The sequence below is a fragment of the Protomyctophum bolini genome (genome assembly GCF_963924005.1).
Source record: "Protomyctophum bolini genome assembly, chromosome: 22".
In the NCBI taxonomy this organism is placed as follows: domain Eukaryota; kingdom Metazoa; phylum Chordata; class Actinopteri; order Myctophiformes; family Myctophidae; genus Protomyctophum; species Protomyctophum bolini.
Window position 1 is genome coordinate 36,360,492 of NC_137883.1, and position 25,000 is coordinate 36,385,491.

General features: G+C 44.5%; 1 protein-coding gene across 1 annotated transcript in view; it reads left to right on the forward strand.

Annotated features, from left to right (window-relative positions):
• Positions 1–25,000, forward strand: part of fras1 (Fraser extracellular matrix complex subunit 1) — a gene marked incomplete at its 3' end in the record, with an annotated part of 149,103 nt that overhangs the window by 98,396 nt on the left and 25,707 nt on the right. Inside the window, 16 exon segments of the mRNA XM_080755717.1 lie at positions 1,168–1,363; positions 3,226–3,420; positions 4,101–4,220; positions 5,667–5,846; positions 7,038–7,162; positions 8,192–8,332; positions 8,969–9,196; positions 9,582–9,695; positions 10,661–10,811; positions 11,570–11,789; positions 14,493–14,661; positions 17,042–17,175; positions 17,177–17,348; positions 18,068–18,374; positions 20,092–20,252; positions 24,285–24,432. Coding sequence (XP_080611843.1) covers positions 1,168–1,363; positions 3,226–3,420; positions 4,101–4,220; positions 5,667–5,846; positions 7,038–7,162; positions 8,192–8,332; positions 8,969–9,196; positions 9,582–9,695; positions 10,661–10,811; positions 11,570–11,789; positions 14,493–14,661; positions 17,042–17,175; positions 17,177–17,348; positions 18,068–18,374; positions 20,092–20,252; positions 24,285–24,432 — 2,761 coding nt within the window.

Genomic DNA, 25,000 nt, shown 5'->3' on the forward strand with positions numbered 1-25,000 from the left:
GACCTTCACCTAGCAGGTAGAGTAACTGACCTTCACCTAGCAGGTAGAGTAACTGACCTTCACCTAGCAGGTAGAGTAACTGACCTTCACCTAGCAGGTAGAGTAACTGACCTTCACCTAGCAGGTAGAGTAACTGACCTTCACCTACCAGGTAGAGTAACTGACCTTCACCTACCAGGTAGAGTAACTGACCTTCACCTAGCAGGTAGAGTAACTGACCTTCACCTAGCAGGTAGAGTAACTGACCTTCACCTAGCAGGTAGAGTAACTGACCTTCACCTAGCAGGTAGAGTAACTGACCTCCACCTACCAGGTAGAGTAACTGACCTTCACCTACCAGGTAGAGTAACTGACCTCCACCTACCAGGTAGAGTAACTGACCTCCACCTACCAGGTAGAGTAACTGACCTTCACCTAGCAGGTAGAGTAACTGACCTTCACCTACCAGGTAGAGTAACTGACCTTCACCTACCAGGTAGAGTAACTGACCTCCAGGTAGGTGTTGATTCCGTCGACAAAACTATGACGGAAAAATGTCCGTCGACTACATTTTTTAGTTTTTACAGTTTTTACTAAAACTGAAGAGTAAAAATATTTTGACTATCGTCAACAAATACAAAACTAAAGACTAAAATGCTCGGAAGGGGACTAGTGGACAAGCGATCCACTATAAGTCATTTTACACTTGGTCGCATGCTGAAAATAGCAGATCTACAAGCCGACAAGCTTGTGAGCTTGTAGATCGGCTTTTTTTCAGCAAGTGTAAAATCAGCCATTGCGACGACATCAAGGCCCGCCAAAATACATTACAGTTTATTCCACTAAATCGATTTATGATAATTTACTCGACTAGTAAAACCACATGACAAATGACAAAACTGTGACTATTAACCCATTCTGAACGGGAACCCATTTTGGTGTCGGCATCATGTTATGCTTTAGCTATTGAAAAACAGCAGATCTACAAGGTCTGCTATTTTTGATAAATCGAAGAACGACTGACATTTTCAGAATCTGATCTCAGGTCAGAATGGGTTAATACTAAATTAAAGTTTCATTCAAAAATACCTAGACCTAGACAAAACTAAAAAATACCTAGACCTAGACAAAAAAAAACTAAAAAAAAAACTAAATCAAGTTATTATTTTTTTGCCGTTCCAAAAAAAGGACGTTCTGGACCGGCTGTTGGTGTACACGCCCGACGGACGCTCCGGCTCCGCCCCCGGCTCCGCCACCGACCAGCTGGGCTTCACGCTGACCGACGGCGTGCACACACACACGGGACACCTGGACTTCACGCTGGACGGGAGGAGGAACGAGGGACCACGAATGACCGTCAACAGAGGGCTGCAGCTGGCCTCAGGTATAGAATTTACAATTTATAATTTAGGCATTTAGCAGACGCTCTTAATCCAGAGCGACTTACATTAAGCAAGAACAAAAGCATGGGAATACATCACATAAAAACATTTATCATGAAACATGCGTAAGCTAAGAAAGTAACAGTGGAATATCTATATAATGAAACTTATACATATAAACTATACATATATACTACTATGCTATACATATGTACTATGGCGTGCTATGACTACATACTACATACAATGCAATTCTAGTGCTGTCTACATAACATGCTATAAGTCTGTTTCAAATGCTATCTAAGTTTACAGAAGTGCTATCTAGGGTAGAGTAAGTGCTATGGGCTAGAATGAGCCAAAAGTGTCAAATAATGTTTTAGGAGCTGTTTCTCAACAACCAAAAGTGTCAAATAATGTTTTAGGAGCTGTTTCTCAACAACTAAAGTGTCAAATAATGTTTTATGAGCTGTTTCTCAACAACCAAACGTGTCAAATAATGTTTTAGGAGCTGTTTCTCAACAACCAAAAGTGTCAAATAATGTTTTAGGAGCTGTTTCTCAACAACTAAAGTGTCAAATAATGTTTTATGAGCTGTTTCTCAACAACCAAACGTGTCAAATAATGTTTTAGGAGCTGTTTCTCAACAACCAAAAGTGTCAAATAATGTTTTAGGAGCTGTTTCTCAACAACTAAAGTGTCAAATAATGTTTTATGAGCTGTTTCTCAACAACCAAACGTGTCAAATAATGTTTTAGGAGCTGTTTCTCAACAACCAAAGTGTCAAATAATGGTTAGAAGCTGTTTTTCAACAACCAAAAGTGTCAAATAATGTTTTATGAGCTGTTTCTCAACAACCAAAGTGTCAAATAATGGTTAGAAGCTGTTTTTCAACAACCAAAAGTGTCAAATAATGTTTTAGGAGCTGTTTCTCAACAACCAAAGTGTCAAATAATGGTTAGAAGCTGTTTTTCAACAACCAAAAGTGTCAAATAATGTTTTATGAGCTGTTTCTCAACAACCAAAGTGTCAAATAATGGTTAGAAGCTGTTTTTCAACAACCAAAAGTGTCAAATAATGTTTTAGGAGCTGTTTCTCAACAGCCAAAAGTGTCAAATAATGTTTTAGGAGCTGTTTCTCAACAACCAAAAGTGTCAAATAATGTTTTGAAAGAAAAAAAGTAAGGGGAAAAAAAGAAAAGAAATCCAGTTTTATTGGTCAGTTTATATGCATTTTTTCCTGTTTCTTGTGTTTTTGTTTTGTTTGTTTTTTTACCTCCTGTTTTTGTCTGTATTGAACCGTTTATTGTCTGTTGCTCCCCTTCCCCTTTCCCCAAGAGGACCACAATGGAAACAAGCCTAACGGCTTTCTTGTGAATTTATCCTTTTGAAATATCATCATCATACTATAATTCAGCGAATGTCTGAATGTCTGAATGAATGTCACTGACAGAGCGTTATCTCATCATTGGCTGCACCAATCACAGGCATGGACCATAATTATATGGAGGTCTTAACGGAGCCCTTTTTTCGATTTGACACATTAATGATTAATAATGAATTTATTAGTGGATTAAAACAGCCGTTTACAGCCGTGGTCTCCGTCTGTGGTCTATCTCCGACCGAGCCACACTATTAGCACACATCTCTCCATGCCAAAAAAATTCTGCACGCTCCCAGAATCCAGCTAGGCTACTTTATTTACTCATATTTACTGTACAAATATTGTTTTTACATCACCACACGATGGGCAATGCGCCCGGGCGCAGTACCCCCCACGGCCACAAGAGGGGGGGCAAATATCTCACAACGGGTAAGGGCTAGTTCAATCAATCAATTCAATCAATCAAACTCTCTCTCTCTCTCAGGTTCTTCGTCCAAGGTGAGCGAGCAGAACCTGAAGGGGACCGACATCGACTCTGACGACACCAAGCTGAGGTACGTTCTGACCAAGGACCCGCCGGCCGGTCGGCTGCTGCTCCTCGCCCAGAGCGGAGGCCCGCCGCAGAGGGTCTCGGTGAAGGGACCGCTGAAGGGCTTCTCCCAGGAGGACGTCAACAGAGGTGAGGATATTGACCACCACAGACATGTACACAAAGGCTATAGATGTCCCCCGATGCACTGTGGGATGTGTAGTTCTATTTTCTAAATTTTAAATTTTAAAGGGGGTGTCAGTGATTTCAGTCAAAAACCCTTAGGTTTCGTTTTTGCCTTGGGACACAAGCTTTCATCCAATCAGGATAGAGAACAAAAACGAAACCTAAGGTTTTTTGACCCCCAGGGGTTAACTGGGGACAGGGAGGAACTCCTTATATGGTCAGCACACTCTATAGTAGAGAGGATTATCACAACAAAACAAAAAAATAAGTGATATTTGAATTAAGTGAAATCACTGACTCTACCTTGGCTTTAAGCACATTCTGTGACTTCTGTCTCATTTGACTTCAGTCATGCTAGTGTTAACCCATTCTGAAACGGGAACCCATTTTTGGTGTTATAGCATCATGTTATGCTTTAGCTATTGAAAAATAGCAGATCTACAAGCTCATAGCGCGCCACCGAGTGGCGCGCTACGAGCTTGTATAGGTCTGCTATTTTTGAAAAATCGAAGAACGACTGACATTTTTAGAATCTGATCTCAGGTCAGAATGGGTTAATCAGACCAGATGGTTGTTTGGTGTAGACTAAAGGGTCCAGTTGACTCAGACTCTAGAGGGTGCGTTTGTTTTCCTCCTCCTCACAGGCCTGCTGGAGTACAGCCACGAGAAGGGAGAGAAGGGGGGCAGTCTGTCCTTCAAGTTCAACCTGGTGGACCCCGAGGGAAACAAACTGATCGACCAGTCCTTCTTCATCAGCGTGCTGGGTAACTACAACTAATAGAACTACAACTATAACCAGTCCTTCTTCATCAGCGTGCTGGGTAACTACAACTAATAGAACTACAACTATAACCAGTCCTTCTTCATCAGCGTGCTGGGTAACTACAACTAATAGAACTACAACTCTAACTAATAGAACTACAACTATAACCAGTCCTTCTGCATCAGCGTGCTGGGTAACTACCACTACAACTAATACAACGAGTAAGACGCGCAAACGCGGGAAGCGAACGCAAATCACCATGACTCAGCCATAACCATATAAGGAGTCCCCAAAGCAGCTATACGTCCAAATATGGAGTGTGTTGCATCAATGACAAACAAATCACTCAGCTCCATATATGGGCACAAAGGGGACACACACACACACGGACACACAGACATGATCTGCTAGGTCTCATAGTAAGTGCTCACTTCGCAACTACAACTCTAACCAGTCCTTCTTCATCAGCGTGCTATTGTTTTACCTGTTTCTCCCTATTGTAAACCACATTTTTCCACATGTGATTAAATAAATGCAGTTGCTGGTTGGTTCTGGCTGTTATTTGTTGTTTAATCTCTAAGACGCGTTTTGTAGTTCTATTTCTGACTACTTGTTTGGGTTTGAAGTATTCTGGTCCCTGGCGTGCTGGTGTGTTGATTCCTTTTAGCTTGCTGTGTACCAGATAGTCTTTAAGATTTTTGTTTTTTTCTGTAGGCCGATATAATATTATATTCTTTCAGACGATCATCCGGCTTGGTTCTCAAAATTCCTTTTCATTCTGTTGTTGGCTAGTGTGCTCTGTGTGGAATAACTGGTTATCAGGGCCAAATTAGGGCCTGGATCCCACACTCTTACTTCTAAAAAGGTATTGTGAGCTTTCCGGAGGAATGTCCTAGTGCAGGGGTGGGCAACTGGCGGCCCGGGGGCCACATGCGGCCCCCACCTTCACTTAATGTGGCCCTCAGGTTAATAATAATAATAATATTGGTTTCAGCTGTTTACAATTCCACAACATGCAAACATGACCTGCTTTAATTACTTCAGTCTAAATTAGTAGCTCAATGCTCAACACACGTATAATTAAAGGCATTTGAAATGACATAAAAATGTAATTTTCAGGATTCCAATTCGAATATAGCAAATTCGTGTCGCGCTGCGACACGTTTTGAGCTTGTAGATCGGCTATTTTTGTTACGACAGTAATATATGGCCCTAGGGAGTGAGTGTGGACCTACAAGCTCGTAGCGCGCCACCGAGTGGCGCGCTACGAGCTTGTAGGTCTGCTATTTTCGAAAAATCGAAGAACGACTGACATTTTTTAGAATCTGATCTCAGGTCAGAATGGGTTAATCAGACCAGTGTGTGTGTCCAGTGGAAACCTGGTATGAATCTGATCTCAGGTCAGAATGGGTTAAATGTGTGTGTGTGTGTGTGTGTGTCTCTCCAGAGGACCGCCTCCCCCCCGTGGTGGTGGTGAACCGGGCTCTGCTATTGGACGAGAACTCTTCCAGGAAGCTGACCACGCTGCAGCTCTCGTCCAATGACCAGGACAGCCAGCCTGACGAGCTGCTGTACCGCGTCACCACACACACACTGCTGGGCCACCTGGAGCGCACGGCACAGCCAGGTACACGCACACACACACACACTCACACACACTCACACACGCACGCACACACACACACACTCACACACACGCACACGCACACACACACACACACACGCACACGCACACGCACACGCACACGCACACGCACACACACACACACACACACACACTGCTGGGCCACCTGGAGCGCACGGCACAGCCAGGTACATGCACGCGCACACACACACACACACACACACACACACACTCTCACACACACACACACGCACACACACACACTGCTGGGCCACCTGGAGCGCACGGCACAGCCAGGTACACGCGCACACGCACACGCACACACACACACACACACACACACACACACACACACACACACACACACAGACAGACACACACACACACACACACACACACACAGAGCTGGGCCACCTAGAGCGCACGGCACACACACACACACACACACACACACACACACACACACACACACACACACACACACACACAGCTTGGCCACCTGGGGCTTGGTTGCATGCTGAAAATAGCAGATCTACAATGAGCTTGTAGATCTGAACTTGAGGTCTTTCTTTCTATTCATGAAATACAGAACTGTATGTTCCTTGGGTATAAGGAGAGTTGGGCCGTTGAATTATGGTACAAACCAAAACTAAGAACATATCGTCTTATTAAAAATAATTATGGCCCTGATCCTTATGTCACACAAAATATATCCAAAAGTCAGAGATCTTTTTGTGCACAGCTGCATTCTGGGACCTCACCATTAGCTTTAGAAACGGGTAGATTCATTGGTACTCCTGAGGAGGACAGAGTCTGTCTAGTGTGTGATTTAAAAGAAATTGAAAATAAAATTCATTTTTTTCTTTTACTGCCCATGAGGAATTAAGACATATATTATTTTGTAAAATGACAACCATCTGTGCTGACTTTTTCTGGTTGGAGGACTATGAAAAACTGGAATTTTGTTTTAGGAAAGGTATTTTTGCTTTGGCAGACTTTTTATGCAGGGCGTGGGAAATAAGGCAGAATGTTTTGTTTGTGTAAAAAAGAAAAAAAATTGAATATCAACAAAACAATTCTGTTTATTGTACACAATGCAATATTGAAGCAATGTTATGGTGTGTCCTGTAAGTCCATGTGGGCTGGGCGCCTTTGGTGCATGACACAAAAATAAAGAAATCTATCTACCTATAGGAACACCCATCAGCTCCTGGTCCCAGGCGGACCTGGTCTCCCGGAGCGTCCAGTATGTCCACACCAGCCAAGAAGAAAAGCACGCTGACCAGTTCTCCTTCACCGTGTCCGACGGAGCCAATGAGGTACGCACACACTCAGGCACGCACACACGCACACACGCACACACACACTCAGGCACGCACGCACGCACACACGCACACACGCACTCAGGCACGCACGCACGCAGGCACGCACACACACACGCACGCACACACGCACGCACACAGGCACGCACGCAGGCACGCACTCAGTCACGCACGCACACACGCACTCAGGCACGCACGCACGCACGCACGCACGCACACTCTGCAGTGTGCACCCGCCTCTTGCATATATTTGCATATATTTGCCTTGCTAATGTGCACTAATGAGGAGCTAAAAACTTTTGTCATTGATTTTTTTCCCCCTTTTTTCTTCATCAATTCCACATGGATATTTGAGTCAGATTGTATTGTGAGCACTGAGCGGACACCAACACACAAGAACTGGGCCGCCACCGCCGTTTATTATATATAACTGCGCTTTTACGCGCTTGGCAACTCAAAATGTCTTTTAACGAAAATAAACTCTGCCTCTTCTCTGGCGGGGGGTGGCGTTAGGGTCCTCTTTCCTAACGGGCTTTAGTGCGCCCTATGTATCCCACTCTCTGTCCCCGGGTTGACAGGTGCCTCTGTTATCTGTCAGTACTCCCCCGGGGAAGTGGAACTGTCATCAAATTTATGTGGGTAGCGGGTTACCTATAGTGCACTTGGCCTTGAGCCAATAGGTGGGCTGGGTTAGTATGTCTGGTCGATGACGAGGCCGAGGAGGCGTGTTCTCCTCGGCTGTGTTCTGCCTCCTCCCCACTGGCTGTCTGGGCCATGACGCTCACCTGGCGGCTGGTTGCCTAGCGACACCCCACAGTATGAAGATGGAATTGTTCTTAATTTGGATGTCCTGTCGTCTCATCATTAGAACTGTAGTTTAGCTTTTCCATTTAACTTTCACTTTGGGACCCGACTGATGCGTGTGTGCATGTGTGTGTGTGTGTGCGTGTGTGTGTGTGTGTGCATGTGTGTGCGTGTGTGTGTGCGTGCGTGTGTGTGTGTGTGTACGTGCCGTTGCTCCACCAGGTGGCGCAGACGTTCTTCATCACCATCAGACCCGTGGACGACTCCCTGCCCGTCCTGCAGGTTCCTGGGATGAGGGTCCAGGAGGGAGTGAGGAAGACCATCACTGAGTTCGAGCTGAAGGCCACCGACGCAGACACAGAGGTAGACTACAGGGCCCTGGGTCCCACGGGGGGGTCCGGGGACTAGTTCACTAGTCCACTAGTGGTTTAACTATAGTTTACTAGTCCACTAGTGGTTTAACTGGTTCACTAGTCCACTAGTTGTTTAACTAGTTTACTAGTCCTCCCCTCTCCTCCCCTCCCCTCTCCTCTCCTCCCCTCTCTCATCAATCTTTCATCAAATTTAGAGGCCCTCATCTATGGAACTCCCTATAGATGCTTCACTTAAATCCTCATTATCCTTGCCAATATTCAAAAAAACATCTAAAGAAATATCTTATTCTTTCCTCTCTGTAGATTACATGTTTCACTTTGATGTGTTATATTTTCTTTTGTGTGTTTGTTGTTGTATTGTTTATTTCTGTTTTCTGTGCAGTCTGTGTTTTTATTTCTTTACTGCACAGCTGCCCCCCTTTGCCAACTTGTAGACTTTTGTACTGTTCTTTATGAACTTTTAATCTTTTAAACCAATGACCTCTTCCTTCAGGAAAGGATTCCATATAAGCCTTCTGGCTTCTTCCTTTCCTTGCATTGTATTTTTGTTTCTTTGATATGTTATTGTCTATTTTTTGTACTACATGCTAAATAAATAAACCTAAAAACCTAACCCTCTCCCCAGGCGGAGTCCATAGTGTTCACGGTGGTCCAGGCTCCGCGGCACGGCGCCATAGAGCGGACGGCCAACGGTCTCCAGTACCGCCAGACCAGCAGCTTCTCCATGGAGGACGTGTACCAGAACCGGATCAGCTACAACCACGACGGCTCCAACTCCCTGAAGGACCGCTTCGCCTTCAGCGTCTCCGACGGAACCAACGCTCTCTTCATGGTGGAGGACCAGGGGAAGGAGGTGAGGGGGGGGAGAGAGAGAGAGAGACCACTGGCATTAGCCCACAGCCTTTATCTCTTCATGGTGGAGGACCAGGGAAGGAGGAGGGGGGGAGAGAGAGAGAGAGACCACTGGCATTAGCCCACAGCCTTTATCTCTTCATGGTGGAGGACCAGGGGAAGGAGGTGAGGGGGGAGAGAGAGAGAGAGACCACTGGCATTAGCCCACAGCCTTTATCTCTTCATGGTGGAGGACCAGGGGAAGGAGGTGAGGGGGGGGAGAGAGAGAGAGAGACCCAGGGGAAGGAGGTGAGGGGGGGGAGAGAGAGAGAGAGACCACTGGCATTAGCCCACAGCCTTTAGCTAGCAGTACAACCAGTTACATGTGCATATGTATATGTCTCCAGGTCATCACGGCGGCTCCGCAGAAGTTCAAGATTGATATTCTGCCGGTGGACGACGGCACGCCGCGCATCGTCACCAACCTGGGACTGCAGTGGCTGGAGTACATGGACGATAAGGTATTTATACTTAGTATTTATACTGAGTACATGGACCATAAGGTATTTATACTGAATATTTATACTGAGTACATGGACCATAAGGTATTTATTATACTGAGTACATGGACCATAAGGTATTTATTGCTCATTATGTTGTTTATCAACGGTCTGGGGCTCATTCTGTTGTTTATCAACGGTCTGGGGTCTCATTCTGTTGTTTATCAACGGTCTGGGGCTCATTCTGTTGTTTATCAACGGTCTGGGGGCTCATTCTGTTGTTTATCAACGGTCTGGGGCCTCATTCTGTTGTTTATCAACGGTCTGGGGCTCATTCTGTTGTTTATCAACGGTCTGGGGCTCATTCTGTTGTTTATCAACGGTCTGGGGGCTCATTCTGTTGTTTATCAACGGTCTGGGGCTCATTCTGTTGTTTATCAACGGTCTGGGGCTCATTCTGTTGTTTATCAACGGTCTGGGGGCTCATTCTGTTGTTTATCAACGGTCTGGGGCTCATTCTGTTGTTTATCAACGGTCTGGGGCTCATTCTGTTGTTTATCAACGGTCTGGGGGCTCATTCTGTTGTTTATCAACGGTCTGGGGCTCATTCTGTTGTTTATCAACGGTCTGGGCTCATTCTGTTGTTTATCAACGGTCTGGGGCTCATTCTGTTGTTTATCAACGGTCTGGGGGCTCATTCTGTTGTTTATCAACGGTCTGGGGCTCATTCTGTTGTTTATCAACGGTCTGGGGCTCATTCTGTTGTTTATCAACGGTCTGGGGCTCATTCTGTTGTTTATCAACGGTCTGGGGCTCATTCTGTTGTTTATCAACGGTCTGGGGCTCATTCTGTTGTTTATCAACGGTCTGGGGGCTCATTCTGTTGTTTATCAACGGTCTGGGGGCTCATTCTGTTGTTTATCAACGGTCTGGGGCTCATTCTGTTGTTTATCAACGGTCTGGGGCTCATTCTGTTGTTTATCTAGGCCACCAACCTGATCTCCAAGAAAGAGCTGCTGACCATGGACCCAGACACAGAGGACCATCTGCTGCAGTACCAGGTCACCACCGAGCCCAAACACGGCTTCCTGGAGAGCAAGATGAAGCCTGGCGCCCCCATCACCTCCTTCACCCAAGGTACACACCCCCCTAGCTCTGATCCATATCCTTCTAGTGCTTCTACGATTCTGCCCTGCGCAGTACAAGGCTATGGGACTTCCATCGAAATCGTACCAGCCTCTCCTCTACTCACCAAAACAAAGGCGGGTTGTGTCAATAGAAAGACTACTTTCCTTAGTGGAAGCACTCTGAGCCCCCCCCCCCCCCCCCCCCCTCCCCCACCACACGTATAAACAGTACTTTTTGGCCAAAAAGGGATATTTTTTCACCGGAGGAAAAATATCCTCTATGAGGCAGTTCTCTGGGCAATATCAGTAGAGGGCGCAGCGGAGTAACTAAAAATGTTTTTTTTCCCGGTGGAAACAAAATCCCTTTTTGGCCAAAAAGTACAGTTTATACGTGTGGTGGGGGAGGGGCTCAGAGTGCTTCCACTAAGGAAAGTAGTCTTTCTATTGACACAACCCACCTTTGTTTTGGTGAGTAGCAAAAACGTTCTTTTTATTTACACTAAAGAGTAGAGGCTGGTCTGCATTCATGCGAGCGGCGGAAGTTGATAGTAACATAGCTCTAATGCACGCATTAGAGCTATGGACCAGAGCTAACACCCCCCCATCACCTCCTTCACCCAAGGTACACCCCCCCCATCACCTTCACCCACATTCCCCCCCACCACCCTTAACCCATTTGTAACCAACAGCACAGGTCAGACTAACGGCCAGTCCCCACCTGGGCCTGGTGCGCTAACGTGCTAACGTTGTCACTCTGTCTCTCTCCAGCGGACATCAACCTGGGCCTGGTGCGCTACGTGCTGCATCAGGAGCACGCCCGCCAGACCACGCCCACCAGAGACCACGCCCCCCAGGCCACGCCCACCAGAGACCACGCCCCCCAGACCACGGACCTCTTCCGGTTCCTGGTGAAGGACAGCAAGCCCAACGTGGTCAGCGACAACGTCTTCCACATCCAGTGGTCCGTCATCAGCTTCACGCACCAAAGGTACAGTCCTGGAGTAGGACCGGGCCACAGCAGCTCTGATTGGTCAGGAGGAGGACCAGTAAAAGAAGTCTATTAAAGTAGGAAAGGAGGCCTTTCTGTTTTCGATAGATATAGACAGCCTCTACACAAACATTGAAACAGAAGCAGGGCTACAAGCAGTTAGGGAAGTCTTTAGTAAATACCCAGACACAAATTCGACCAGAGGAGGAATTACTCCAAATACTAGACTTAAAATCTAACCCAGAATGATTTTTGAGTGGTGCAACCACTCCTACATCCAGCAATGTCCGTGTACCTGTTTGTTTGTGATGTATAGGTGTATGAGCACGAGTGGTGTGCGCATGCGTGAAATTGGAACGAGAGAAGTATGTGACATGGCTGCCACCTGCTGGACGCAAATCCAACTTCTGACTGCCACGGTCTGTGGGGGTGATTTAGAGGCTGCGCACGCAGCACAGAAACAGGATTGATATCCATAATAAAGCTAATCTGACGGAGCAGAGAGAGAGAGAGAGAGAGAGGAGGGGGGAGAGAGGGGAGTTGCACCACTCGGTTCACACAGGTGTGATTTTCCTTTAACAACAAGTTCTATTTACAAATCAAAGGGACGGCCATGGGAGAGAGATTTGCACCATCTTATGCGAACATTTACATGAGCATAATTATGGGAACAGACAGCAGACTAAAACCAACACATTACTATATATATTCCTGGATGATATATTTGGGATATGGGAACATAGCAAAGAAGAATTCCAGGAATTCATTGATGTGTTAAATAGCCATCATAGATCCATAACGATAAAATATCTGACACGCACAGAAAGGATTGACTTTCTTGATTTAACAATCTTCAAAGGGCCCAAACTTTAACAAAAACGGGAAACTAGATTTAAAAGTATTCTTTAAAGAAACAGACACTCACGCCCTATTACACAAAATGTCATTCCACCCGACACACTCCTACACAGGAATAGTCAAATCACAACTACTAAGATTCCATAGGATTTGCACGCAAAGAAGTGATTTCAAAATGGCCTGTAAAACGCTATTTAATGCACTCAGACTAAGAGGATACAATTTACAATTTAGGCATTTAGCAGACGCTCTTAATCCAGAGCGACTTACATTAAGCAAGAACAAAAAAGCATGGGAATACATCACATAAAAACATTTATCATGAAACATGCGTAAGCTAAGAAAGTAACAGTGGAATATCTATAATGAAACTATACATATAAACTATACATAATACTACTATGCTATACATATGTACTGTGACGTGCTATGACAATAGCACATACAATGCACTTATGCTGTCTACATAACATGCTATAAGACTGTATCAAATGCTATCTAAGTCTACAGAATTGCTATCTAAGGGGGTGGGGTAAGTGCTATGGGCCATGATGGAGTCTGAAAAGGTGGGTTTTCAGACTACGGCGGAAGATTGGGAGTGATGCTGCAGTTCTGACTGCAATGGGAAGTGCATACACTAGGACATTCCTCCGGAAAGCTCACAATACCTTTTTAGAAGTAAGAGTGTGGGATCCAGGCCCTAATTTGGCCCTGATAACCAGTTATTCCACACAGAGCACACTAGCCAACAACAGAATGAAAAGGAATTTTGAGAACCAAACGGATGATCTTCTAAAAGATTATAAAATGATATCGGCCTACAGAAAAAAAACAAAAATCTTAAAGACTATCTGGTACACAGCAAGCTAAAAGAAATCAACACACCAGCACGCCAGGGACCAGAATACTTCAAACCCAAACAATTAGTCAAAAATAGAACTACAAAACGCGTGTTGGAGATTAAACAACAAATAACAGCCAGAACCAACCAGCAACTGCATTTATTTAATCACATGTGAAAAATGTGGTTTACAATATGTCGGAGAAACGGGTAAAACAATAGCTACAAGGCTGGGACAACACAGATACAATATTAAACAATGCAAAAAAGACAACCACAAGGTTGGTTCAACATTTCATGGCTCACGGCATTGAAGCTCTGAAAGGCGCTGGACTTTTCAACACAATCCCAACTGTGACAGTTTTAGGACAAAGACGTTTTAATGAAAAACAAGTGGATTAAGAACCTCAACACGGATTGTCCTGGAGGCTTAAAGGAGAATTCCATACTAAAAGGCTTTCTTACCTTTCTTTGTAGTTGTTACGTCCCCACCAAAGAGGTCCATGTGTTATTTTGTGCAAAAGCTCCTTATTGGCTATTTCCCTACCATAAGCCCTAAATGAATTGCATTGAATTGAATGGGGCTATGGGGTGTTGTGCTAATTCGCCTATTTCCATCGCTCAAAATTATAATTTCTTTGTATATATCCTCTCTTCATAATGTAAATAATATCCCAAGCGGCACACTTTACTACTTATTTCGATGGAAATAAGCGAACTAGCACAACACCCCATAGCCCCATTCAATTCCCATTCAATGCAATTCATTGAGGGCTTATGGTAGGGAAAATAGCCAATAAGGAGTTTTTGCACAAAAAAACACCTGGACCTCTTTGGTGGGGACGTAACGACTACAAAGAAAGGTAAGAAAGATAAACAAGCATTCTAGCATGGAATTCTCCTTTAAACATGCCTAAAATCAGATCTTGAAACACAACAAAACTTAAACTCAGGATTGAACTGGAGAAAATCCCCCCTTCCCCTCCCCCCTCCCCCCCACGCAGCTACAACGTGAGCGAGACTGCGGGCACGGTGGCGGTCACGGTGAAGCGGACGGGCAACCTCAACCAGTACGCCATCGTGCTGTGTCGCACCGAGCAGGACAGCGCCACCTCCAGCTCCAGTGTGGGATCGCGCCCGGGCCAGCAGGACTACGTGGAGTACGCCGGCCAGGTAAAAAACATTCAGGACGGAGTTTTAAAACGTAACCTGCCGTTCCTGGCACAGATGGGGTTTTAAAACGTAACCTGCCGTTCCTGGCACAGATGGGGTTTTAAAACGTAACCTGCCGTTCCTGGCACAGATGGGGTTTTAAAACGTAACCTGCCGTTCCTGGCACAGATGGGGTTTTAATTGGTGTTAGCATTACGTTATGCTTTAGCTATTGAAAAATAGCAGATCTACAAGCTCATAGCGCGCCACCGAGTGGCGCGCTACGAGCTTGTAGGTCTGCTATTTTTGAAAAATCGTGAAAATGTGCCTCAAATTTGGAATATTTTTTTTTCAGAACAAACGTTTTTAACTCAAATCTTTGCTTCTGGGGGAGGGTCCCTGGAACAACATATTTTCAGATGGGGGGGGGGGGGGGGGTCTCGGAGGCCAATTGCAGATCATTTTTGGGGTCTTTGACATGAAATATTGAGTGATATTATAGGCCTATAGAAACATGAGGTATTTCAGAAACCTGTCAGGATTTAGAAGACATATTTTTCAGGCCTTAAATGGGTTTTAAGCAGCATTCCCCACCTGTGCCAAGACGTAAAGTTACGTCATTAAAAAAACCCCCAAAAAAAACTCCTACAACCAGCAATGTCCGTGTACCTGTTTGTTTGTGTACGTGAATGAGCACGAGTGGTGTGCGCATGCGTGAAATTGGAACGACAGAAGTATGTGACATGGGGCCGATTCATACTCCTGTTTCGGCGCTGTAGTGCCGAAATGATTTCGGCTCGTCAGAAAATTTCAGTAGCACCGAAGAGCCGACTTTAGGACGGTACCCGCCCCCCCCCCCCCCCCCCCCCCACCCAACCTCAAATGACGTCACATTGTAGGCTCTACAGCGCCGAACCGACTTTTATTCGGCTCTAAAATAGGAGTATGAATCGACCAATGGCTGCCACCTGCTGGACGCAAATCCAACTTCTGACTGTCTCGGTTCGCTAAAGAAGGAAAGGCCGAGACAAAATAATAATTAAAAAATAGTTCTACCAACAATCATCTTTTTCCTCCCTCGCGAGAGGACTCAGCTTTTAAAACATGGCACGTCAATGGCTTGATTTTCTTTAGCGACTTATTCATAGATGGCACATTTGCATCCTTTAAAAACCTCCAAGATGACCATGAGCTACCAAATTCTCACTTTTTCAGATACCTCCAAGTTCGAAGTTTTGCTAAGGAACACTTTCCATTTCCAGCTATGCCAGATAAGAGTATAGTAGACACCATACTAGACTGGGACCCATACACCAAAGGTAGCATATCTAATATATATAAGGCTTTACAGGAGATTGGCCCTCCTCTCTTGGATAAAACAAAATCAGCCTGGGAACAGGACCTGAATTTAGAGCTGGAGGAAGAGTTGTGGGAACTCTCTTTGAGGCGTATTCATACAACCTCTTTATGTCTTAGACATTGCCTAATTCAATTCAAAATAGTACATCGTTTGCATTTCTCGAGAGAAAAACTATCTAAAATTTATCCTGACATTGACTCTACTTGTATAAGATGTCATCTGGAGCCAGCCTCTGTTGGACATATGTTCTGGGGATGCACTTCCTTGAACCCATTTTGGAATAGTATTTTTGATGCTTTCTCAACCATCTGTCATATGCCAATTGCGCCCAACCCGATAACTGCTATATTTGGAGTTCCCAACGACGATGCACCAATTACTTCTTCCCAAGCCAATTTCATAGCTTTTGCTTCACTCATAGCGAGGAGACTTATTCTCCGCAATTGGAAATCTGATAAACCTCCAACATTTACAAGTTGGGTCAAGGATGTTCTATCCTTTATTCCATTGGAGAAGCTCAGATACAACAGGTTCAAATCTCGCCAGAAATGGCTTGGTCCCCTTTCCTTGAATTCACCCTTTCACTGTCCTCCGACTCACTGTCCTTTGATGATGTGTCCTAAGTGTTTTTCCTACATGTAATTTGGTTCACTGTGTAGCCCCTTAATCTAGTAAAAGGCAAAAAAAATATTTTATTGTATTTACTTAATTTATTATTTATATCCTTTAATACCTGTTTATTTTATTATGATGTTTTTTTTTTTTTTTTGTGTGTGTTGTTGTTGTCTTGCTTTGTGATGGAACCGGGGAGGGTGGGGTATATGTGGGGTTGTTTGTCTACAAAAATTGAAAATCTTATAAATAAAGTTATAAAAAAAAAAAAAATAGTTCTCAGTGACGAGGATCGATATCCATAATAAAGCTAATCTGACGGAGCAGAAAGAGAGAGGGAGAGAGAGAGGAGGGGGGGAGAGAGGGGAGTTGCACCACTCGGTTCACACAGGTGTGATTTTTTTTTTTATGTCCTCTGTCGCCACACAGGTGCAGTTTGACGAGCGCGAGGACACCAAGGTGTGCACCATCGTGGTCAACGACGACGCCGTCTTCGAGGGCGCGGAGAGCTTCCACGTGGAGCTGTCCATGCCCGCCTACGCCCTGCTGGGGGGCGGGGCCACGCGCGCCCCGCGTCCACATCAACGACACGGAGGACCAGCCCGCGCTGCAGTTCAGCCGGAGCACCTACCACGTCAACGAGAGCGCCGCCTTCGTCCACGCCGCTGTGGAGAGGACCGGCGATACGTCCAGCACGGTGTCTGCTCTCTGCTACACGGTGGCCCGGACGGCACAGGTATTTATACTTTATATTTATATATTTATATTTATATTAATACGTCCAGCACGTTGTCTGCTCTCTGCTACACGGTGGCCCGGACGGCACAGGTATTTATACTTTATATTTATATATTTATATTTATATTTATATTTATATTTATATTTATATTTATATTTATATTTATATATTCACATATTTATATTATATTTATATTATATATTTATATATCCACATATTTATACTTTATATTTATATATCCACATATTTATATATTCATATTTATATTATATATTTATATATTCACATATTTATATTATATATTTATATATCCACATATTTATATATTCATATTTATATTATATATTTATATATCCACATATTTATATATTCATATTTATACCAGTAAGACGCGCAAACGCGGGAAGCGAACGCTTAAACATGTAGCTAGGTGTAAGGTTAGAGTCCACAGAAGACATGTAAATATGAAATAAATGCTTAAACATGTAGCTAGGTGTAATGTAATGTTTTAATGTTAACCCGAGTGGCGCGCTACGAGCTATTTTTGAAAAATAGAAGACACTTTTAGAATCTGATCTCAGGTCAGAATGGGTTAATAATGAAACTCTCAGGATGTAATAGACATTTTTAGAATCTGATCTCGGGTCAGAATGGGTTAAGAATATTTTTTGTAACACTTCCATCAAACCGTCCAATCCCGTGTCTCGTCTCTGCAGGGCAGCAGCGCCCACGGCGGCCTGGAGTCGGGCTCAGACTACGTGTCGCGGCCGTTAGCGGCGGGGGCGGGGTCCGCGGCCGGCCGCGTGGTGTTCGCCGCCGGCGTCCGCGTGTCCTCGTGCGACGTGCGGCTGGTGGACGACAGCGAGTACGAGCTGAGCGAGGAGTTCACGCTGCGGCTGGCCGAGCCCTCGCAGGGCGCCCGCCTGGGGGGCGTGGCCTCCGCCACCGTGGTCATCGACGGGCCCAACGACGCCTCCACCGTCTCCCTGGGCAACGCCACCTTCACGTATGGCGAGGACGCAGGTATATAGGACCGTTTATAGAGCACCGAAGTCTGAACTTTCAGTAGAGGGCGTCAGTCCCCAGGTTCATGTATTTGTTTAGTTGCATTGAAATCCCCATAGGGGGGATTTTAGATCGCTTCATATAAAAACTGTGTTTGAAAAAGAAACATGTCACCCCGGCCGCTTCACTCATATGGATATGAAGAATCAACTGACTGAGAGAAAACGCTAATGTTACTGCTGCTGAATTAGTTAGATTTTCGCTAGAAGCAGACTGTATCATATATGAGTGACTGACTGTTGCAAACGATACTGGACCACAACGCTTATAGTAGACGATATTAAGATCACCCCATGTTATCCATTGAGAAATTACTTCCGCGAACCAGGGGAATCGAAGGGATGAGCGAGTTACGTCAGGACTTCGGTTCTCTATTAGTGTTATCGTTATCCTGGGCAACGCCACCTTCATGTATGGCGAGGACGAGGGTATAGGACCGTTTATTACTTTGCTATTTTGCTACACAAGGTTTGTGTTGTTATTTCAATTCAATTCAATACATTCAACAGGCTTTATCGGCATGACGTTTTACAAGTGTTGCCAATGCACAGTCACAGATTTAACAAACATAACAACATAATATCAATGACGTGAAAAAATAAATAGAAATAATATAAAATAAAGCAGGTGGTGCATAAAATAAAACATGGCATACTGTATGTGTGTCCTACTGGTTGTCCCTTTTCTTGTGACAGGAATTGACATATTTTGCAGCCAAAACTGCACATTCTTTCTGTTCCCCCAGAAGGAGTGGTAATCTTTCCCTTTCTGTCATACTTCGGAATCCTGGGAAATTTGTTTCAAATTTTGGGAAGAACTAATATTTGTGTAGTTTTTACATTGTGTTAAGAAGTGTAACTCTGTCTCTATAGCTCCGTATTTCACTGTGTTGTTATTTTTCTTAGATCAATCGTATGTTCCTGTTTTTTGTTCGACTGCTATTCTGTTGTATTTTGCCTGTCTACAAGCTCATAGCGCAGCACTAGATCTGCTATTTTTCAATAGCTAAAGCATAACATAATGCATATAATTATTATTATGTTTTTGGTATAATGTTTATATATAGGATTTTCAAATCTTCAACCCATTTTGAAATGTCTGACAATACGTAGTTCCAGAAGCAAAATGTCTGACAATACGTAGTTCCAGAAGCAAAATGTCACCGATAACACACTCCTTCAATCACTTTGTATCATCCTGCAGCCTTGTAGCTGAACTGGGGAAGGGGAGCGCTTGATTGCTTTACAAACACATGCCGTGCGGGCGTCTAAGCACCACACGGCTCATACGACTGTGACTGTGAGGCTCCAGGCAGCCCCGTAAAGACATCAAGCGCTATTCTCCCGTCACATAGGCTACTTGCCGAGCACAACAAGGAAGTGTTGTGGCTCTGGCTCGCTCGCTCTGGTGGCGCAAAGCGTAGATACTTTTGTGAATGTAATAGTTTTATTAGGTTAATATTGCTATATGTTTGTAACCGTTTTAGAAAAGCAATAAGCCACTCGAGGCCCCAGCTTACCGGGTATTTTACACTGGCTGGGAGGTAGAAGACCCTCCGCTGCGCGTCGGGTCTGCCTACGCCCCCAGCCAGTGTAAAATACCCGGTAACCTGAGACCTCTCGTGGCTTATTGCTTAATTGTACTTCCCACCTGTCCTCTGCCCCTCCCCCACCAGGTACCATAGAGATCCCGGTACTGCGTCAGGGAACCGACCTGTCCTCGCTCACCTCCGTGTGGTGCGCCACGCGCCCGTCTGACCCGGCCTCCGCCACGCCCGGCCTGGACTACATCCCCAGCTCCAAGAAGGTGGAGTTCAAACCGGGCGAGACCCAACAGGTATGTGGTAGGTCCGCTCGCTGGAGACCCAACAGGGTGTTTTAGAGAAGGTAAAAGAGTCTGGGACGTGTGGAGCGTTGTCCAGGGTGTTTTAGAGAAGGGAGAAGAGTCTGGGGTGTGGAGGGACGGTTGGGACAGCCTTCCTGCATTGGTTCATGCCGTGTTGTTCTCCTGTTGTTCTCCTGTTGTAGACATTAGTTCATGCGGTGTTGTTCTTTGTTCTCCTGTTGTTCTCCTGTTGTAGACATTAGTTCATGCGGTGTTGTTCTTTGTTCTCCTGTTGTTCTCCTGTTGTAGACATTAGTTCATGCGGTGTTGTTCTTTGTTCTCCTGTTGTTCTCACGTTGTAGACATTAGTTCATGCGGTGTTGTTCTTTGTTCTCCTGTTGTTCTCCTGTTGTAGACATTAGTTCATGCGGTGTTGTTCTTTGTTCTCCTGTTGTTCTCCTGTTGTAGACATTAGTTAATGCGGTGTTGTTCTTTGTTCTCCTGTTGTTCTCCCGTTGTAGACATTAGTTCATGCGGTGTTGTTCTTTGTTCTCCTGTTGTTCTCCTGTTGTAGACATTAGTTCATGCGGTGTTGTTCTTTGTTCTCCTGTTGTTCTCCTGTTGTAGACATTAGTTAATGCGGTGTTGTTCTTTGTTCTCCTGTTGTTCTCCTGTTGTAGACATTAGTTCATGCGGTGTTGTTCTTTGTTCTCCTGTTGTTCTCCTGTTGTAGACATTAGTTAATGCGGTGTTGTTCTTTGTTCTCCTGTTGTTCTCCTGTTGTAGACATTAGTTCATGCGGTGTTGTTCTTTGTTCTCCTGTTGTTCTCCTGTTGTAGACATTAGTTCATGCGGTGTTGTTCTTTGTTCTCCTGTTGTTCTCCTGTTGTAGACATTAGTTCATGCGGTGTTGTTCTTTGTTCTCCTGTTGTTCTCCTGTTGTAGACATTAGTTCATGCGGTGTTGTTCTTTGTTCTCCTGTTGTTCTCCTGTTGTAGACATTAGTTCATGCGGTGTTGTTCTTTGTTCTCCTGTTGTTCTCCTGTTGTAGACATTAGTTCATGCGGTGTTGTTCTCCTGTTGTAGACATTAGTTCATGCGGTGTTGTTCTTTGTTCTCCTGTTGTTCTCCTGTTGTAGACATTAGTTCATGCGGTGTTGTTCTTTGTTCTCCTGTTGTTCTCCCGTTGTAGACATTAGTTAATGCGGTGTTGTTCTTTGTTCTCCTGTTGTTCTCCTGTTGTAGACATTAGTTCATGCGGTGTTGTTCTTTGTTCTCCTGTTGTTCTCCTGTTGTAGACATTAGTTCATGCGGTGTTGTTCTTTGTTCTCCTGTTGTTCTCCCGTTGTAGACATTAGTTCATGCGGTGTTGTTCTCCTGTTGTAGACATTAGTTAATGCGGTGTTGTTCTTTGTTCTCCTGTTGTTCTCCTGTTGTAGACATTAGTTCATGCGGTGTTGTTCTTTGTTCTCCTGTTGTTCTCCTGTTGTAGACATTAGTTCATGCGGTGTTGTTCTTTGTTCTCCTGTTGTTCTCCTGTTGTAGACATTAGTTCATGCGGTGTTGTTCTTTGTTCTCCTGTTGTTCTCACGTTGTAGACATTAGTTCATGCGGTGTTGTTCTTTGTTCTCCTGTTGTTCTCACGTTGTAGACATTAGTTCATGCGGTGTTGTTCTTTGTTCTCCTGTTGTTCTCCCGTTGTAGACATTAGTTCATGCGGTGTTGTTCTTTGTTCTCCTGTTGTTCTCCTGTTGTAGACATTAGTTCATGCGGTGTTGTTCTTTGTTCTCCTGTTGTTCTCCTGTTGTAGACATTAGTTCATGCGGTGTTGTTCTTTGTTCTCCTGTTGTTCTCCTGTTGTAGACATTAGTTCATGCGGTGTTGTTCTTTGTTCTCCTGTTGTAGACATTAGTTCATGCGGTGTTGTTCTTTGTTCTCCTGTTGTTCTCCCGTTGTAGACATTAGTTCATGCGGTGTTGTTCTTTGTTCTCCTGTTGTTCTCCTGTTGTAGACATTAGTTCATGCGGTGTTGTTCTTTGTTCTCCTGTTGTTCTCCTGTTGTAGACATTAGTTCATGCGGTGTTGTTCTTTGTTCACCTGTTGTTCTCCTGTTGTAGACATTAGTTCATGCGGTGTTGTTCTTTGTTCTCCTGTTGTTCTCCTGTTGTAGACATTAGTTCATGCGGTGTTGTTCTTTGTTCTCCTGTTGTTCTCACGTTGTAGACATTAGTTCATGCGGTGTTGTTCTTTGTTCTCCTGTTGTTCTCCCGTTGTAGACATTAGTTCATGCGGTGTTGTTCTTTGTTCTCCTGTTGTTCTCCTGTTGTAGACATTAGTTCATGCGGTGTTGTTCTTTGTTCTCCTGTTGTTCTCCTGTTGTAGACATTAGTTCATGCGGTGTTGTTCTCCTGTTGTAGACATTAGTTCATGCGGTGTTGTTCTTTGTTCTCCTGTTGTAGACATTAGTTCATGCGGTGTTGTTCTTTGTTCTCCTGTTGTTCTCCTGTTGTAGACATTAGTTCATGCGGTGTTGTTCTTTGTTCTCCTGTTGTTCTCCTGTTGTAGACATTAGTTCATGCGGTGTTGTTCTTTGTTCTCCTGTTGTTCTCCTGTTGTAGACATTAGTTCATGCGGTGTTGTTCTCCTGTTGTAGACATTAGTTAATGCGGTGTTGTTCTTTGTTCTCCTGTTGTTCTCCTGTTGTAGACATTAGTTCATGCGGTGTTGTTCTTTGTTCTCCTGTTGTTCTCCTGTTGTAGACATTAGTTCATGCGGTGTTGTTCTCCTGTTGTTCTCCTGTTGTTCTCCTGTTGTAGACATTAGTTCATGCGGTGTTGTTCTTTGTTCTCCTGTTGTTCTCACGTTGTAGACATTAGTTCATGCGGTGTTGTTCTTTGTTCTCCTGTTGTTCTCCCGTTGTAGACATTAGTTCATGCGGTGTTGTTCTTTGTTCTCCTGTTGTTCTCCTGTTGTAGACATTAGTTCATGCGGTGTTGTTCTCCTGTTGTAGACATTAGTTCATGCGGTGTTGTTCTTTGTTCTCCTGTTGTAGACATTAGTTCATGCGGTGTTGTTCTTTGTTCTCCTGTTGTTCTCCTGTTGTAGACATTAGTTCATGCGGTGTTGTTCTTTGTTCTCCTGTTGTTCTCCTGTTGTAGACATTAGTTCATGCGGTGTTGTTCTTTGTTCTCCTGTTGTTCTCACGTTGTAGACATTAGTTCATGCGGTGTTGTTCTTTGTTCTCCTGTTGTTCTCCTGTTGTTCTCCCGTTGTAGACATTAGTTCATGCGGTGTTGTTCTTTGTTCTCCTGTTGTTCTCCCGTTGTAGACATTAGTTCATGCGGTGTTGTTCTTTGTTCTCCTGTTGTTCTCCTGTTGTAGACATTAGTTCATGCGGTGTTGTTCTCCTGTTGTAGACATTAGTTCATGAGGTGTTGTTCTTTGTTCTCCTGTTGTTCTCACGTTGTAGACATTAGTTCATGCGGTGTTGTTCTTTGTTCTCCTGTTGTTCTCCCGTTGTAGACATTAGTTCATGCGGTGTTGTTCTTTGTTCTCCTGTTGTTCTCCCGTTGTAGACATTAGTTCATGCAGTGTTGTTCTTTGTTCTCCTGTTGTTCTCCCGTTGTAGACATTAGTTCATGCGGTGTTGTTCTTTGTTGTTCTCCTGTTGTAGACATTAGTTCATGCGGTGTTGTTCTTTGTTCTCCTGTTGTTCTCCCGTTGTAGACATTAGTTCATGCGGTGTTGTTCTTTGTTCTCCTGTTGTTCTCCTGTTGTAGACATTAGTTCATGCAGTGTTGTTCTTTGTTCTCCTGTTGTTCTCCTGTTGTAGACATTAGTTCATGCGGTGTTGTTCTTTGTTCTCCTGTTGTTCTCCCGTTGTAGACATTAGTTCATGCGGTGTTGTTCTTTGTTCTCCTGTTGTTCTCCTGTTGTAGACATTAGTTCATGCGGTGTTGTTCTTTGTTCTCCTGTTGTTCTCCTGTTGTAGACATTAGTTCATGCGGTGTTGTTCTTTGTTCTCCTGTTGTTCTCCCATTGTAGACGTGCAGTCTCACTATCATGGACGACGCTCAGAACCCGGCCATCGAGGGGTCCGAGTCCTTCGTGGTCTTCCTCAGCTCGCCGCAGGGGGCGGTCCTTCTGGAGCCCTACGAGGCCAACGTGGTCATCAGCGACACCTTCCAGGACAGTATGTACACGCCTGTGTTCTATTCAGCTTCCGGGACCATCATAATGGCTCCTCCCGTACGCTGTTGTCTTTGAATAGTTTTCCTTTAGTTTTATAGTCACATTTTAGTCACCTGGCATGTTTTAGTGTCTAGTTTTAGTCGACTATAAATCTACTGTTGATTTATTCGACTAAAATGTATTTTGGCGGTCCTTGATGCCCCTGGTAATGACGGATTTTACACGCGTCGCAGCGCGGCCCTTTGTGAGCTTGTAGATCTGCTATTTTCAGCATGCGACCAAGTGTAAAATGACTTCTACTGGATCTCTTGTCCACCCACTAGTCCCCTTCCTATAACACTGTAGTCTATAGTTTATATTTGTTGACGATATTGTCAGTACATTTAGTCTTAGTTTTAGTCGTCGTAGCTTAACCACACTTTTCCTGGGCTGTGTGTGCTCCAGTTCCTGTTGATTTCATTGGATATCATTGGTCATCTGACCAGTTTCATTGGCTTTCATTGGATCAAATCGACAGGAACTGTGGAAAAAACGGCTAGTCGACGAACATCTTTCGTCGACTTAGTTTT